Here is a 15,400-nt window from a genome sequence, read left to right on the forward strand (position 1 = left end):
GGCCTTGAGTATTTCCCCGCCTTACTTAAATGATGTTTAACACATTCGTTTAGTGTGGTGGGTAACCATCCGTGGAAAAGAAAGTGCCTGGTTGTCTCTGGATGTAAACGGATTCATAAAAACAAAATAGCAATACGCAATAATAACTTCGCTGTCCTGTTTGCGCGTCACGACATATTGCATCCAAATTAGGTGAGCATTTGCTCAGAATCGCCACACATCTTCGGTTTTTCCAGTTATCTTCATGAACATTGCAACAATGAGTTCATGTCTCTTCAATACTTTCTTGCGTATCCACAGGTACCGTATAATGACTCAAAGTTGGCAGCACCAACCTGAGGACAGGCCTAACTTCTCAACTGTCCTGGAGAGAATTGACTACTGCGTGCAGGTAACAAAAGAGATCTTGATGGTAACTGAACACAGAGGTACCTCTACTTATGAAATTAATTGGTTCTGGAAGAAATTTCTTAACTGGAAAATGTTGTAAGTAGAGACGTGTTTTCCATGTAAATGCCCTGATCCGTTCAAAGCCCACCAAAATACAGACATAAATGTTTTATAAAGTATAAAAATCCATCAAAATATTTAACAAATACATGTTACAAAAATATTATTGCACAATAAATGAGAGTTGTGCATAATGTAAAAAACAAAGAATAAAGAATAATAATGATGGTCATTTAACGTTTAAATGTGTCCTCATCGTTTTGTTTTTTTGTTTGGTCTTTTTGCCCTCTTTAGTTCGTATTCTCTCTCAGAAGTGTTTTTTGCCTGGCGTTTTGGAAAGAACGTTTGCTTTTGTTAGCTTTTAACAATCAGTCGAAAATGTCCAAGGCAAACATCAGCATCGTGAGCGATCGCCCGACTGGTGAACACGTTTTCCTGGTGATTTACATTTACGTAAAACTATCGGAACGCCTCGTGGCTCAAGGGGCAAATGACGAGGACGCTGCATAGACACACATCTAAATCTATACACATAGACACTTATGGGAGCAGTCCGTCTTAGCCAATGGGATGCCAGGATGATGCTCTGTAATAGCCAATGGCAAAGCAGCTATAAATATGTTGCGTTCAGGAAACTCAGAGCTGCGACTAGCAGCCCATACTGTATTTGTACCTTTCGTATCTTGAAATTTCTTTCGTAACAAGAGGCAATATTTTCCTCTTGAGACGTTTTTTTAACTTGAACATTTTGTATGAAGAAACGTTCGTAAGTAGAGGTACCACTGTAAGGGGATTTATTGTCTGTTGTCTTCATTGGCTCATATCATGATTTCTGCATCAGATTATAAAAGGGGAAATACAGACGCTCCCCGACTTACGAACATCCGAGTTATGAACAACGGTACATACAAACATTTTTACGGGTATGTCGAAAAAGAAAAGAAAAAGTTAGATCTTGTATTGCGCGCCTTTTTCCGAGTACAGTACAGGTGTAGTGCTTCTTTCCGCCGCTAATACCGATGTGAGGTGCTGTGAGAGTTCGCCCAGCATCCACCCCGAATCCGGCTTCCTCTGCTCACTTATTAAATATCTCCTGCATCCATTATTCAATATGGTTGGTGAAAAGCGAACGGCTTCTAGTGAGAGTGGAAGTGTAAAGCAGAGGCAAGCCATTTCATTTCAAATGAAAGTGGCAATAATAAAGAAGCTTGATGCGAGTGAGAAAATGGTGAGCGTTGCCCGTGCATACTACATGAATCGTTCGACCATCGGTACCATTTATAAACAGAAAGATCGCATAATGGAACACGTGAAAGGTGCAGTGCCGATGCAAACGACGATCATTAGCAAGTAAACATACTTATATAAGCCTTAAACATACATTCCATACAAAATATCGCACTGAAGCAACTTACGAACGAATTCACTTTACGAACGATCGTTCGGAACGTATCACGTTTGTAAGCTGGGGAGCGTCTGTACACGTTATTATCCACTCGCTGGAATTGAAAAGCAGAAACAACAATTATCGAGACAAAGTATCTCGTGGTTTACAAAGACACAAGAGTAATCGATGATGATAATGATAATACAGTAATTCAGCCTCTGCTGTGAAGACACAAGGCCCCATTTAATCATTGTCCACTTGATTCGATAAAGGCCGCAACCCAACTCGACACATCCTGTATTGCACCCTCAAGAAAACCATATGGGGTGCCTCAAGGTAACTTTCATTACATTTGCTAAGTCGTGAACCCTTTCATGCACCAATAATGATCACCTGATGACATGATTGGCTGTCCACTGTAGTAACCGCTGTCCCTGAAAGGGTTAATGAAGACTTCACGAATACAGCACACACCTCCTACTGGAAAGCGGAAGGTTATGGTGAGGAGAAAGTGTTGCTCGATGCAGCACAAAGCATTCTGGGTCACATTTTTTGCTGAACATTTCAACACTGTCTCAAAAAAAAAAAAAAAAAAAAACACCTCTTGGAGAACAGAAATAAATAAATAAAATATATGAACAGAATGTCCGCTGACGAGAAGAAAGCACGCCGTAGAAAAATAAGAGACAAAGCCAGGAGCTTGACGGAAAGTGTTTAGGGTGGATTTAAGTCCGTGTGGGACATGCGAAACAAAAGCAGTCAGAAAACTGATAGAAAGGAAGTGACACAGCCCACAATACGTTCATTTATTTATTTCCCACCGCTTATATTGGATTCGAGTTTGCTGCGCTTCAGCTTGTGTTTATCCCAGCTGGTGGGAGCACATTGTGGACTGCTTGCTCGGTATTTCCATCAAACCAACCCTGGAAATGATGTAAAAAAAACAAACAACAAATACGTTATTTAAAGCAACGGTCCCCAACCTTTTTTGCCCCAAGGACCGGTTTAATGTCAAACAATATTTTCAGGGACCGGCCTCTAAGGTGTGGCGGATAAATACAACAAAATATGATTATGACCTGCATGAAAACTGTGGTATTTTCAAAACATAATAACTCAACTCAATTGTATTTATAGAGCACTTTAAAACAGCCATCGCCGTATACAAAGTGCTGTTCATGGAGCAACTATCATATATCACAATAAAGCAATAAATCAGTAACAAAGACGGTAGAAAGCACCAAACACAGTAAAACTAAGATCAAGTCTGAGTCATGCTGAGTCAAAAGCCATATATATATTAGGGTGGTCCATTTTGGAAAAGTTTGTCGGATTCGTCGGGCCGGGTCGGAAATCTTGTCGATACTATGACACAAGGATGTGCGCAAAATTTTATTCCGATCGGATAATTTTATCCCGTCCCGCAGAGCGACCAAAGTTTCCCCTATGGAAAGAATGTTACGGGGCTGAATGGTAGTACGGTTTCTCCCGTACAGTAAGGATTTTGTTTTGCTCAGTTCGCACTTGGAACGTCCTATTTGGCCGCAACACTCTCCAGTCGCTACGGTAATGTTGAAACCTGCCTTCAAAATTAGATACGCCGCAAATACAAAGCTCAAAAAAATACGACTCACTATCGCTGGGTGTTTTGCAGAGTGGGCTTGGTGCGTGGGAATCTCCCGTTGAGATAAACCCGTATTTTAAATAGGACTCCTGATACTGTCTATTAAATGTAGCCTTGTCTTTCTTGAATGTTGTAGGATCCTCTTCTGTCTCCTGGCTGGGCCTTTTCCCCTTCCCAAAGAAACTTTCCAAAGACGTTTATTTATTACTCATTTTGCTCGGTCCTGGGTTTCATTTTAGCGGTAACTTATCACGTGACCGAGAAGCGCACCTTGACCTGCGTGAAGAGTCACATACTGTAGACCAGAAGTTGAGCTATACAACGTATCACCCGCAAAAAGTGAATGAACACTGTACATGTTAGTTTTTTTTTCATGTTTGAAAATTTAAGCGGTTTAACCCTTTCATGGACCAATAATGATAACCTGTAACCTGATAACATGATAAGCTGTCCACTGTAGTGACAGCGGTCCCTGAAAGCCTTAAGGTACGCAAATTTCTAGTACCGTATTGGTCCGAATATAAGACGGTGTTTTTTGCATTGAAATAAGACTGAAAAAGTGGGGGTCGTCTTATATTCGGGGTCTAGACATTATACCCATTCACAATGCTAGATGGCGCCAGATATCATCGAAGCGAATGCTGAACTTGACTCCCCAGGCCAAAGTGAACCCCTGCCACTAAGAATAAAAATAAAAATAGCAGTAGCACGAAGAAGAAAAATAAAAAATAGTAGTCAGAAGGAAAAGAGAAGAATATTATAACATTAAAATAAATTATCCCCGCTGACACCTGAGGAAGGAAGCATATACATCAGTGATATTTTGCATTACTGTACTCATTTTCAAAGACGATATTTAACGTGGCACAACAGATCACAATCGCAGCCGCATTGTACCCAACATTAAGTTGGGTGACAGAAAATTCAAAACCAAAATGCTCAAGTTGGGTCTTGTAGGTAACGTGATGTCTGTCATTGATCAAAAACAGTTGCCCCCGCAATGCAAAACATTAACCCTCTAACATGAACGTTTTAGGACCCGGATGTGGTGACCGTGCCCTTGCCTATTGAATATGGGCCAGTCCAGGAGGAAGAGGAGTATGGACCCAGGCGCACTGATGATCCCTCGGGCACCGCTGTGCTGGTGAATGCTCAAAAGACTGATGGGGAACTTCCACAGCCGCATCCGCGCTACCGCTCAGAGGAGAGCCATAGAGGAGCCGAACACGCATCCGCGACGAGCATGGCGTCCGAGGCCAAAGCACCGACGCCGTCTCAGACCCAAGCGTACCTCCATCAGTATCAGCAACCTCACCCACAGACCTCCGTGACGACGGCTACCACGGTCACCTCCACAGCAACCTCCGCACTCACTGCCAAGGGGTCCACCCAGCCAGGCCCCGAGGGGGGCCACATCAACCTGGCCTTCAACCAGGGTCACCCAGGAGAGAAGGAGAGCCACAGTGGGAAGAGCAGCAGTCTTTGGAACCCTACGTACGGCTCGTGGTTCCTGCAGCAGCTACAGAGGAAGCAGCAGCAGCGGCAAGGGGGCGTGGGTGGGGTTTTGGGTGTGGGCGGCACCAGTGCCAGGGTGCCCGGCGAAGGACAGGAGCACGTGGGACGGACTGTGGCTGAAGTGGCTGGTTCAATGGGTCTCCAGCATAAGTTTCAACATCAGCACCAATTTCAGATGCTGCACCATCAGCAGCAGCAGCCGCCGCAGGGTCTTTGCAGACCCCTGTTAGCACCTCCACCACCAGCCAACCAGTCCCAGCTCCTTTTAGATTCAGGTCCCCTGTACAGACTGAGACGTTTCCCCTGCGGGAGTATCGGTTACGGCTACCAGGAGCAAGGCGTGTCGCTGGAGGCGAGTCCTCCTCCGCTCCTTCCCTCCCAACAGAGTGCGTCAGCAGCCCACCAGAGGACCCCTACATCGGTCTCCCTGGGTCGGCCCGGATTATCGGAGGACAGCCGACCGCTCTTAGTCACCATGGGGACGGTGCAGGACCCCCGGCTGCCCAGAATGGAGGGTCACAACGCCACTGTGCTTTAGCCGACATGCCTGTACAGTTTCATTCACTCCCCGACTTTGGCAATTGCGTTTCGGACTACACAACAGCAAAAGTTGTGTCAGCAAGTCTTACCGTCCTTTGGTTTCTCCCTCCGGTTTGGAAATAACTTTTTAAGCATAAGCAAGAGCTCAGTCCATTAAGCTTTTATTATGAGAAACCCAGTGGGTGTGGAATCCCCAATTGAACTTGAAAGCACATCAGAAAACACTGGAGGGCAAATTGAATTCAAAAGCTAGTTTTGGAGTCCAGAAAATGTATTTTTTCATCGCAAAATAGGCATGACTGAGACCTCACAGAATGGGATTTATAGCAAATATTAAATGTAAAGTTTTTCTGCATCACGAACTGGTGGCCACCGGAATGGACGATTACGCTGATTTAAACCTCTCCAGTACGCCGACTGCAGACTTTGATTCACAAACTCTGGTGACAGAGGAGACCAATTTCAAAGTTGCTGCTGCCGGCCACATGTTTCATTTCTATTGCAGGACCCTAAAATTGCCCCCATTCTTCACACAGGAAAAAAAAAAAAAGCTTGGCAGTCGACTTCTAATTTTTGAGAATCATGTTGGATTTACCAAGATATTTGTACTAAAGAGAAAAAAAAATGTGTTTGTTGTTTTGCTTGCTTGCTTATTTATTCATTTGTTTCTTATTTGGATGTGGCTCTTTTAAATTCGCAATGAACAGGCTCATAGTACAAGCAAAATCCCCGTTGCACAAGTTGAGTCTCACGTCTATGTTTGAAACTGTTTGAAATCATTAACAACAAAAAGCAAGTTAAGAAAAAGCGAGAGAAAACAGAATCCCCCGACAACTATAAACTTGACAAAGTTGAACAAACAAAACTCACAGAGGAATGTTTGGTATACTTCACGGTGCCCCATAAACCAAGATGATGCAGGTGATTCACCGTTTCTTAATCTTGTTTCTGAACATGAAATAAGTCACCCCTGCTGCTGTAAAAGCCCATCGCAAACTCACACGCTGTGCTCATGACTTCATTGTGTTGAAGACCGAGGTCTTCTTTCTTTTGTGGCTTTTTACAAAAAAAAAAGAAAAAACCTATTTATGTTTTTGTGTGTCATTATGGGAACAAAGTGGATATTGCTGACTCAATGCTCACCTTCAAATGTGCAATCTCAAAAGAACTCCGACATTTACATATTTTAACTTTTTTTTTGGGGGGTTGCTATTACTGAACGAATGTTGTGGAATACAAATGAGTATGAATCTAGGTTTGCTCCTTCTATTAAAACGCTGGTTAACATTTTGAGTTTCCTGTTCCATTTCAAGTCTGACAGAAAGAGCCATGAGCTGTTGATTTCAGTGACAAATGTTTGTCGCTTCTTCCATACGTCGTTTGATTGTATTTGGCAAGCGTGTCCGTCCATCTGTTGTCTAGCAACGAGCCGCTGTCGCATGTCAAGGAGCAATTAATACATATGTTGACTATGCCTTCTCTCCACGGTGTGATCTCTTGTCGCCCATCTGTCATTCTTTAATGTACAAAGATCTAATGAACCACATCTGTAAATGATGTAATTAAAGAATATTGTACTATGGCTCTGGTAAATGCTGTACATTGCCCTTGGGAAGACAGTCACCAAAAAGAATAAATTACTATCTACTAAGTTTCCTGCTTTTTTTTTTTTGTTGTTTTGAAAAAAATGTCAATGAAAAAATGTCAATGCATTTTGTATTAGTCATGAACGGAGATTCAGTATCTTTAAATGGATTGTGAAGGCATACGTAAGGAAGTGTCTGTTAAGAAAGCAAACATGATTCCTATGACAAACTTGACTGGCTCATTCAATGTTACTTTTTTTTTTCCCTATGCGGCAATCGCGACTTCACATTTCTCCTGTTCAGTCCATGCTGGCTTCACGCAAACACGACTCACGTGCATTCTAGGCATGAAAGGGTACATGTCCCCGTCGCCAATAACACCATTCATGTCACTCATTTTGATGCAAACACGTTTTTGAGAAATGGCCACTAAACAACAGCTTTGTTGGTAACACTGCGATTGCAGTTACATGCTTGACTCAACCGCACCTAAAATGTCACCATGTAACTTTTCTGAATGAATCCGTTTGAAATCCTGCAATTATCGACAAGGTTGAGGTTATCAATAACAACTTTGATTACACCAGTGGCGATTGCTCTCGGACTGCAAGGGAAACTCAGCTTCCCCTAAAATGTCAAAGAATAAGTGATCAAATATATGAATGTAAATTTCATTGTGTGTACATGTCATTGACTAAATATGCGCGACAACATGCTCAACTTTTGTTCCGAATCAGCTTCTTCTTACTGGTTACGACGTGACTCCCTTCTCATTCATTCCTGCAGCTTCGCTGTGCTTTAAACGGTGGACGCTGAGCGTCTACTGCCCGGACGCTGAGCGTCTCGAGAGTTCAGGGTAGGTTGTCTCAATGCGTTAAACAGAGACGAGTCATTGGATACAAGCTGTTTTTTGTCCCGCCCACGGACGCTCGGCGTCTCTGGGACTGGATGGCAGTGGGCGGGTACCGGACCGCTCAGCTTTTCTGCATTAGATTAGATGATCTGTCTGAGCCTGTGTTCCAGTTTGATTGACATCGAAATGAGCCAATCACCGATCTTTTCGTGTAGGCATCCGTGGGAGCGCTTTCAATTGTCATTCTGTTCTAAATTGAACTGGAGACGACTTCTAATCATCTTAGCGACACTCTCTTTGTTGAAAACGATAAGCGACGAATTAATCTTTCATTACTGGTGGGTTTTATTGTAGTTGCTGTAGTTGTAGGGCACTAGTTAAGTACCTGGAAAAGATGCCTTGTTGATATGACAGGGTTACAGATAATTTTGTTGAAAAGGAACGCAGAGTAGAATTCGCATTTATATAAACGGACACATTTTATGTTGTCGGCCAAAATTGAGCTTCCCCTCCTTGACAGACCAGCATCCGCCACTGGATTACACAACTCGTTGCATGAGCAGCCGTATCATGTTGAAGCTGCTGCCGAGTGTAGCCTACCATGTTTGAACACAGTACAAATTTCCAATGATAATGTCATAAGTATGGGGTTTTTTTTCAGCTAATTTGATCAGTATGGCACTTGTGTAAAAATAAATAAATAAATACAACGTAATCTAATTTTGCATTTTTTTAAATCCATCCGTTTTCTGTTCCGCTTTATCCTTACAAGGGTCGTGAGGCGGCGGCCCGGTGGTCCAGTGGTTAGCGCGTTGACCTCACAGTGCAGAGGTATGCATGCACCTTCACTGTTTTTTTTCTTTTCTTTTTTTTATTGTGTAGATTGGATCAAACAAAAATTTTGAGTGTTCCATTAACCTGCCACGCATGTTTTTGGAATATGGGAGGAAACAGCAGTACCCGGAGAAAACCCACACAGGCACGGGGGGAACATGCGAACTCAACACAGAAAGGCCTGCACCTCTCCACTGTGAGGCTGACGTGCATTTTTTTCAAAATATTGCCTTAATTTTACATTTTGAACAGTCTCCCATGCTGAAACAATCACGCTTAAAGACTTATTTTAAAATTAATGAAGACAATCTTTCCTGAAAAGAACAAATGGCGGTGACCCATTGAAATGCACTGTAACAAACGTATACGATGCTGAGGACATACAAAGCTTCACAGCAAACTTCCGACTTTTTTTTATTTTTTTTACAAATTTTCAAAATCTCCAGATTGTGCAAAAATTATCCTTTTTACTCATGAAACCAACCGCACTCTAATCATCATACAAGTCAAGACATATCCCATACACTTAGTTCCAACACTTTCACAAATTAATACATAACTCAGAAATAACACCATTTACAGTATTTTGCTGTATGCCGTAGTGTGAATGTAAAATGACTTTCTCCCACTGGCACTTCAGTTCAGAACCCCCTGTTGCATTGTAACATTGTGAGCCTTGCTCCAGTGGCATCAATGGTAAACCCAGTTTGAGTGACAAAGACTGACGTCCCATTTGTACCAGAACACAAAAAAAGCTACTCTTAAAATGCTTCTGAGATGCATTTGCGTTAGTTTTAATGGAAAAAAAAAAAAACATATTACGCAACAGGAGAAAAAGCCGCCCCCCCCCCCGTAAAAATGTGAATTAGCAGCTTCAGAGAAAAAAAAAATCATAATTTTGGACACACAATGGTAAATGGACATGTTGGTACTTGAAGTTTGAAAAAAATACTACTTTAGAATATTTATTTTTCTTGGGAACAGTTTTGACTTTGTCAATAAGTGCGAATAAGTAAAATGTCACGAGTTTAGACACTGATTATGTAAATGTCTCACATTATCAACGATGATTTACACAATGTTGGAAAAGGATTAATATCACTGTCCTCACTCGGCAATCGTTTGCAACCGTGTGAATACATTTTCAATCATGTTCGCATTAACCTCGGAAGTGTAAATCCACAACTATCTCGTCCGCTTGCAGCCATCGACTTTTCATTTTCAGGAATAAATTGCTGACATGGGGATTGATAGTTGAATTCGAACACGCTTTTAACCCGTTTTATACAAAAAACAGGCGTTGGTGAGCGTCCGCGGTTATATCATCGTTTAGTCGTTGTTTTTTTCAGAAGAATTTAGTTTTACCGTCAAGACAACGAAAATGACGCCCTGATGGAACAAGTTGCTGCACAAAGTGAACGTCGACTACACGACGTCTTTCTATTATTCGCCCGCGTCGTGTTTTATCACGTTTATCACAGAGTTGATGCTGCTGACGACCTGGCTTTATAGGCACACACGTGGATGTATATAACTGTATGCGTGCGTTTATGTGCGTGCACGTAAACGTTGAGCTGGACAAACACGTCTGTGCATCTCCGGAGAGTGGCATTTAAATTATTAGTCGTGCTGGATCTGTGAAGAAAGAAGACGGAAACATGTCAGACACTATTGACCAAGTGTAAGTTGGGGTGTTTCAACTGGGATGCTCAACTTTGATGTATTTGATGAAAACAACGATTTAAATGGGTGTTATTTAATTAATTTCATAGCACGGTGAGGGTGTCACGTGCATCAGAAAATAACCGTAACATGCTGGAAATGTACGATCGCCATTCTGCTTCTATGGGTTGCTTACTAACTATTTTTGAGGAGTCATCTTAGATATCTACATGCTCTTGGTCAATGTCAAACGTTACACGCCTCAAATGTAAATATAGAAAATTGTAAAATACAGGTTTTAGCTTTGGATAACGTGTGCGGAGTTATGAGTGCAGAATTATGAAAATAAGTTTTTTAAAAAATCAAAATGTAAATGAGACTCAAGAAATTATCGAGCCTGCCATCCAAGTAGATTGGTCAGGTTCTTGATCCAAATTTTTTTTGTGTAGAAGCAACAAGAGCCTTTCGGAACAAGCGTCAAGAGAAGTATACTGTTTTCCTACACCGTAAATCCCTTTTAGAAGGGCCTCGCACATTGTCACTCGAGGGTTGAGGTCGGATGAGGCCGTGAGTCGTGTCATTATTCTTTAATCTTTAAGGCCTTTACTGGTTAGCTACGCTGTGGAGGGCTCAAGTGTGTTCGCTGGAGCATTGTCCTGCATAAAAAAAAAAAAACACTGCGGTGTAAAGATGTAGCCAGTGCTTGAAGAAAGTGTCTTTAAAAAAATGGCAGGTTGGTGATCGGTCCTGATTCTCTGGCATCCGATTTGAAGTGGAGCTCTGCGCCTGTTACTTGTCCACACATGGGCCAGCCCATCTGGTCCATCAAGAGGCACTCATGTTAGCAGTCCATAAAACCTCGGAATAATATTGGCCCTTTGGCTGTGTCTCTGAGCACACTACATACCCTTTGTGTTTCTGGGTACTCAATTGTGTATGTGTCTGTTAAGATGAAACCTTCAAAGCAAAATGGTAGTAGTTTTTTTTTTCTTTCCTGACTCTTCACAACAAAATGTTTACTAGGATGATACAATTACCCTAAATTATATATATTTTTTGTCTGTCCAATATATATATCGAAATGTATTTTGAGCCCAGTTTGCCTTTGCAAAAGAAGCTGCCTACTTTATACACACTTTGATGGATGATGTTTCAGGCTACACTCGTCCACATAGATGCTCGGATAGACAGCGACCATATTTGGCATTTTGAGACATGTGGTATTGGTCTTTTTTAAAAATTTTGCTCATCTTGAGGCAAGCAAAAATATAATGGCAGTGGATGGCAACACACATCAGAGTCCATTGTAGTGGTTGATGCACAACTGACTTGAAGATTAATTGAAATAAGAGAAAACAATGTGAATAGCTGTCCACTCTAGTAATCGCTGCCCCTAAAAGGGTTAAACTTGGGTATACCTCGTAATTATTGTTAACTTTCTAAGACACTACTGAGCCTGGGGAACTCTCTGTACTTTCTTGTTTGAACTTAAAACAAAGCTAAGTAAACCATTTCAGTGGAAAGCTAGTGACGAAAAAATTTTAGGGAGCTATTTTAAGTTTTCATCAAACTTTCTAAGACAATGCTGCTGGGACTGGGAGCTCCCTGTACTCTTTGTTCAAATTGTTGAAACTATTGTGTGCTTAGAGGTTCTTAAATTATGTTCAGTGTTAGCATTTGTATTAAAAATGTTGATTTAAAAAATATTTTCTGTTTTACTGCAAACCAGTTTCAATTCCAAATGTCGGTTATTAGCCTCCTTGATAACTAATAAAAAAGTCTCTCTCATATTAGCACGCTAAGTTAGCATTTTGTTTCCTATGCCTTGCGAGGGCAAAAAATAAAAAATAAAACATGTTCGAGCCTCACTCTCGAATGTGTGTGTTTGTAAATGTGTGTTTAGCTGTCAAAAAATGGCCAACCTTCAGCTCAAGGGGCTGACGGCAGAGGACGAGTTCCCAGATCTCAGTCAACACAACAACCACATGGCCAAGTTCTTAAACATGGACATGTACAAAACCCTGAGGGATCGGACCACCCCCAATGGCTTCACTGTAGACGGTGTCATCCAGACAGGCGTGGATAATCCAGGTAAATCACATCCGGCTCCTGTCCGCTTGAGCATGCAAACATGGCGCTGTCTGATGCGGCATGCTGTGATGTGTGTAGGTCACCCCTTCATCATGACTGTGGGCTGTGTGGCTGGAGATGAGGAGTCATATGAAGTCTTCAAAGAGCTGCTTGACCTTGTCATTGAGGACAGACATGGAGGATACAAACCAACAGACATGCATAAAACTGACCTCAATCCAGACAATCTCATGGTAAAGAATCACACGTAACATCCGGTGCTGATTTTGACTTTGAGCACAAATGTGCTGTTTCGTGAAAGGGGGGCGATGATCTGGACCCGGAATACGTTTTGAGCTCCAGAGTCCGAACAGGCCGCAGTGTCCGTGGCTTCTGCCTGCCGCCACTCTGCAGACGAGGAGAGAGACGCGCAGTGGAGAAGCTCTCTGTTGAAGGTATAGAAAAACAAGTGGGGTTGCATTTTGTGTCCAGGATGACCCAAGTGGCAGCCACACTCTTCAGTGGCCCCTTGATAATTCTCTCCCCATTATTTTTTTTGAATTTTGTTAAACCTCAAAAAAGCATCAAAAATGCTGATAAACAGACTATTCCTTTTCCATGGGATTTTGGGAGAAAATTTGGAAAAAAAACACACCAAAAAAAGGGAAAAATCCAAAATGTGAATGAACATGAAAATATGAAAAAATACTGAAACTGAAAAAATGTTGATTATGAGAATCCTCGGGTGCCGAACAGTGAATATGCGGCGATTGACTATTGTTTAAAGTTGTAATGTCACCAATCACCACTAGATGGCTGACATGTCTTAATTGCACTTATATTGGGGTCTGACACTGCCCTATATTAAAATATCAGTTCGCCAAATCTTCAGATTTGGAATGATATGTAGGACAAACATAGTACCTCATTAAAATTTTGGGTGAATTGACCTCTTTGTGGAAAAAAACCAATTCTTGTACTTCATGTTGGTGTGGTGTTGAGCAATTTTGTGCCGTCCTTGAATGTCTTATTTTTATAAGAGCCCTTTGCACTGGGAAATTAGTTATGTTGTTGTTGGACTCTGTTGGATCTAAAAGATCCAATTTAGTGCATTGAAAAATGAAACGTGTTCAGAGGATGTATTTTGCTCCTTCAAATTAAGTTTTGTCATACAATTGGTTAGGAAGTGCGTGGTCAGTAGTACTGATGAAAAATGTCAGCCCCCTACAGCAATGAAGTTGTCCATCCCTGGTCTATAAATTACTCCAAAAAAATCCTTTCTGCAGTCCTGGGTTCACTAACTGGAGACCTGCAGGGGAAGTACTATTCCTTGAGAGACTTGTCAGAAGCTGAGCAGCAGCAGATGATTGACGACCACTTGCTGTTCGACAAGCCCGTGTCCCCTCTGCTGCTGGCCTCAAGAATGGCCCGTGACTGGCCTGATGCCAGAGGCATCTGGTGAGATGCTCTTTTATGTACGGGAAAATGGAAAGAAGGTCAAAAACATGTTTTGTCTTTCAAGGCATAATGAGAACAAGACGTTTTTGGTATGGGTGAATGAAGAGGACCATCTACGAGTGATCTCAATGCAAAAGGGTGGTAACTTGAAGGAAGTGTTTACTCGCTTCTGCACCGGACTCACAGAGGTTTGGTCAAACACACTGTAATTGTTGATGAAAGGTTAGTTGAATGATATAAGTAATGTGGCAATGTGCTTTTTAGATTGAGTCTTTGTTCAAGAACAAAGGTTTTTCTTTCATGTGGAATGAGCACCTTGGCTACATCCTGACTTGCCCATCCAACCTGGGCACCGGTCTCCGTGCTGGTGTGCATGTGAAGCTCCCAAACATGAGCAAGGACTCTAACTTTGAAGAGGTCCTCAAAAGGCTGAGGCTGCAGAAACGTGGAACTGGTATGGTTTTGTTTTATTGTGTGTGTGGCTTCAAGTCATTCGGGGTTGGTCCCTGAACTTTTGCTCGCTAAGTTCTGTCAATTTAATTTACCCACTAGGTGGTGTGGACACTGATGCCGTGGATGGCGTCTTCGACATCTCAAATGCCGACAGACTCGGCTTCTCTGAGGTGGAGCTGGTGCAGATGGTTGTAGATGGTGTCAAGCTGCTAGTGGAGATGGAAAAGAAACTTGAGGCAGGGGAGTCCATCGAGGAACTAATGCCCACCCAGAAGTAGAACCGTCTTGCCCCACCCTCCCTTAGAATCAAGATGACTTGTCCTTGTGTCACCAACACACTGAATAAAAAGTGAGAGTTAAACCAGGGCTTGGATGTTATGAAATGTCTTTGAAAATGAAATAAACTCTTGTAGTTGTGTGCTTTACATGAAGTCAAGGTATGATTGCTACTGGCTTAATTCTGATGGTTTGGGTCTCTGTCCTTGTGAAGCAAGTGGCACCTGGAGGTAAGAAAAAATGGTTCCTGAAAATGATCGGCACAAACCAGTTTGACATGTCCAGATTGACTACATATGCAAAAGCTAACAGCACAGACATGGGCAGAAAGAACTTCCAATGGATAAGTTGCAGAGCTTTAAAAACTGCCAGATGCTAAAATTGAACACCCTCATATCTGTTTTCTAAAACAACTAAATTTCATGCTTAACACTTATGGAACCGTTTGCTTTATTTTGTGTGCAGATTTTAAAAATGTTGCTTTATTGTGGTTGACCTTGGAGCCAAGACGAGATCAGGCACGGGAGAGCCACAAATTGCGAGCAATGCGGCAGCTATAAAAATTCAGCAAAAGCAGCAGCAGAATTTGCAATCCCCAATTTCCTTGTGGTTAGGTTCATCCATTTTCCAATCCCCTTGATCCTCACAAGGTTCGCGGGGTGTGCTGGAGCCTGTCCCAGCTGTCTTCGGGC

At 42.2% G+C, this 15,400-nt stretch overlaps 2 protein-coding genes across 2 annotated transcripts in view; both read left to right on the top strand.

Annotated features, from left to right (window-relative positions):
- Positions 1–7,098, top strand: part of alk (ALK receptor tyrosine kinase) — a 90,228-nt gene extending 83,130 nt beyond the window's left edge. The window contains exons 24-25 of the mRNA XM_019876094.1: positions 301–391; positions 4,498–7,098. Coding sequence (XP_019731653.1) covers positions 301–391; positions 4,498–5,514 — 1,108 coding nt within the window. The 3' untranslated portion in view covers positions 5,515–7,098. The remainder of the gene's footprint in view (positions 1–300; positions 392–4,497) is intronic.
- Positions 7,099–10,172: 3,074 nt separating this feature from the next.
- On the top strand, positions 10,173–14,868 carry LOC109519547 (creatine kinase, testis isozyme-like). The gene is made up of 9 exons (XM_019876144.1): positions 10,173–10,470; positions 12,355–12,542; positions 12,621–12,775; positions 12,844–12,976; positions 13,808–13,979; positions 14,044–14,167; positions 14,244–14,433; positions 14,532–14,755; positions 14,793–14,868. Exons 1-8 carry the CDS (start codon positions 10,448–10,450, stop codon positions 14,708–14,710), a joined length of 1,164 nt encoding a protein of 387 aa, XP_019731703.1. The 5' UTR covers positions 10,173–10,447; the 3' UTR covers positions 14,711–14,755; positions 14,793–14,868.
- Positions 14,869–15,400: the final 532 nt, after the last annotated feature.

Source organism: Hippocampus comes, unplaced genomic scaffold (genome assembly GCF_001891065.2).
Source record: "Hippocampus comes isolate QL1 unplaced genomic scaffold, H_comes_QL1_v1.1 scaffold252, whole genome shotgun sequence".
Taxonomy (NCBI): Eukaryota; Metazoa; Chordata; class Actinopteri; order Syngnathiformes; family Syngnathidae; genus Hippocampus; species Hippocampus comes.

Excerpts from the sequence above, each read along its gene's own strand:
- LOC109519547 (XM_019876144.1), top strand. The coding sequence starts at position 10,448 with ATGTCAGACACTATTGACCAAGT. Across the intron at positions 13,980-14,043 it reads CCTGATGCCAGAGGCATCTG|GCATAATGAGAACAAGACGT; the intron begins GTGAGATGCTCT and ends TTGTCTTTCAAG. Across the intron at positions 14,168-14,243 it reads TCTGCACCGGACTCACAGAG|ATTGAGTCTTTGTTCAAGAA; the intron begins GTTTGGTCAAAC and ends TGTGCTTTTTAG.